The sequence below is a fragment of the Apostichopus japonicus genome, chromosome 3, assembly GCF_037975245.1.
Source record: "Apostichopus japonicus isolate 1M-3 chromosome 3, ASM3797524v1, whole genome shotgun sequence".
NCBI lineage: Eukaryota > Metazoa > Echinodermata > Holothuroidea > Aspidochirotida > Stichopodidae > Apostichopus > Apostichopus japonicus.
The window spans coordinates 27,272,369-27,274,358 of record NC_092563.1 but is presented as its reverse complement, the minus strand read 5'-3'; the positions used below and the strand labels follow the sequence as shown (position 1 = coordinate 27,274,358).

Genomic DNA, 1,990 nt, shown 5'->3' with positions numbered 1-1,990 from the left:
ATGGCCCTTGTTCACAATAATTCATGCGAGTGCATGAAATCAGAGTTGGATTTGTTCACAGTACCCCCAACACTAACCAGTATCGTGAAGGGCAATTGGATTCAATATCATCCTCTCACTAATATCACCGATACATCCCCGATACAATTTTCCGTGCAGGGATCGACCGAGGATTATCTCGATCTGTCTCAAACTATTCTTCACGTGAGGGCAAAGTTGAGTCAAAGTAACGGCGATGATCTCCCGCCGGACGCAAACGTTGGTCCCGTTAATTTGTTATTACAGTCTCTCTTTTCCGAAGTAGATGTCACGTTAAACGATCGTCTGGTAACGCCTTCAACGAATACTTACGCCTATCGTGCGATGATGGAGACATTGCTCTCTTATGGCCCGGAAGCCAAGGAATCTCAACTCACTGGAAGCCTGTTCTACAAAGATACTGCTGGAAAAATGGATTCTTGTAATCCCAACGGAGATCAACAAGTGGTGAATGAAGGCCTAAAAGCCAGATACGAATTTGTCAAGAATAGTAAGGTCGTCGATCTGGTTGGCCCCTTACATTGTGATATGTTTGTTCAGCAAAAGATGTTATTAGGTGGTGTTGAAATGAAAATGAAGTTACACCGTAACAAAGATGCTTTTTGTCTCTTGTCCAGTGAAGCAAACGCATCTTTTAAAGTTCGCATTGTGGATGCTTCGCTTTACGTACGTCATGTTAAAGTTCACCCTGAAGTGGCTTTAGCACATGCCAAGGCTTTGGAGCAAGGCACTGCTAAATACCCTATCAACATAGTAGAAGTCACATCGCTTTCCATCCCGAGAGGAAACTTAATCTTCAAACGGGAAAGTTTGTTCTTGGGTAATCTACCGAAACGAGTGGTGTTGGGAATTGTTGACACGGAAGCTTTTAATGGTGCTTACAACAGAAACCCATTTAATTTTTATCACCATCATCTGAACTTTTTAGCGTTATACGTCAACGGTGAACAGCTACCATGGAAACCGTTACGCCCTAGTTTTACGGATGACCGCTACATCATGGCCTATCAGACCCTTTATTCGGGATTAAATAGTATGTTTAGTGACAAAGGCAATCAGATCAGCCGAAGTGACTACGCCAAAGGTTACACGTTGTATGCCTTTGACATGACCCCTGACCTAGCGAGCGGAGGCCACTTTAATCTCCGCAAAAACGGTAATGTGCGCCTTGAAATGCAATTTGAGCACGCATTGACCAGAAGTGTAAATGTGGTTGTATACGCTGAATATGACGCCGTGGTAGAAGTGGATAAAACTCGCAACGTATTCATAGACTTTTAACGCTCTTCTCTGTAATCACCATGAATACAAAACAATTAATGACGATCATCAAGTCAGACGTAATGTTGCGCCCTTTATGTCGAGGGGTATTTCCAACTAAACGTCAACTAAACGACTCTTTGGTCAATGCATTTATCGAACGACGCTATGACGTCGCCCTACCTATCGTAGATGACGAATATTTGGCATTTCAAATTGCCAGAATCATTTTTAAAAAGGAGTGTGCGTGGTAATCAGGATTCAATTATGCGTAGGCTAATGACGATAACGGCCATGAGACGACTGTGCACCGTTTTCGTAGTCGAGACATTTGTTTTCTCTTTATATTTAGGGTAACATTTGAAAACGGGTTCATTTCTCTAAATGCATTCGACGAAACTACAACATCCCTTTACGTGCGTCATTGCAGGGCCTACTGGTTGTGGTAAAACGCAGTTTGTAAAGAAAATTTTGACGCAAGATGTCATTGAAGGAACGCCTGAGAGGATTGTGTATTGCTATGGGGAATACCAGCCAGCTTTTATGGAGCTGTCTGCTGCCCTCTCTAACATCCGTTTTGTTGAAGGTCTCCCGACGGATTTGGAGACATATCTTGACCCAACTTACAAAACGTTGATGATTTTAGACGATATTATGACGTCACATGGGAACGATCAACGCATAACTGATT

The 1,990-nt window shown here is 42.8% G+C and overlaps 1 protein-coding gene across 1 annotated transcript; it reads left to right on the top strand.

Annotated features, from left to right (window-relative positions):
* Positions 1-1,320, top strand: LOC139965728 (uncharacterized protein F54H12.2-like). The gene has a single exon (XM_071968388.1). The coding sequence runs from the start codon at positions 1-3 to the stop codon at positions 1,318-1,320; it is 1,320 nt and encodes a 439-aa protein (XP_071824489.1).
* The last annotated feature ends 670 nt before the right edge of the window (positions 1,321-1,990 follow it).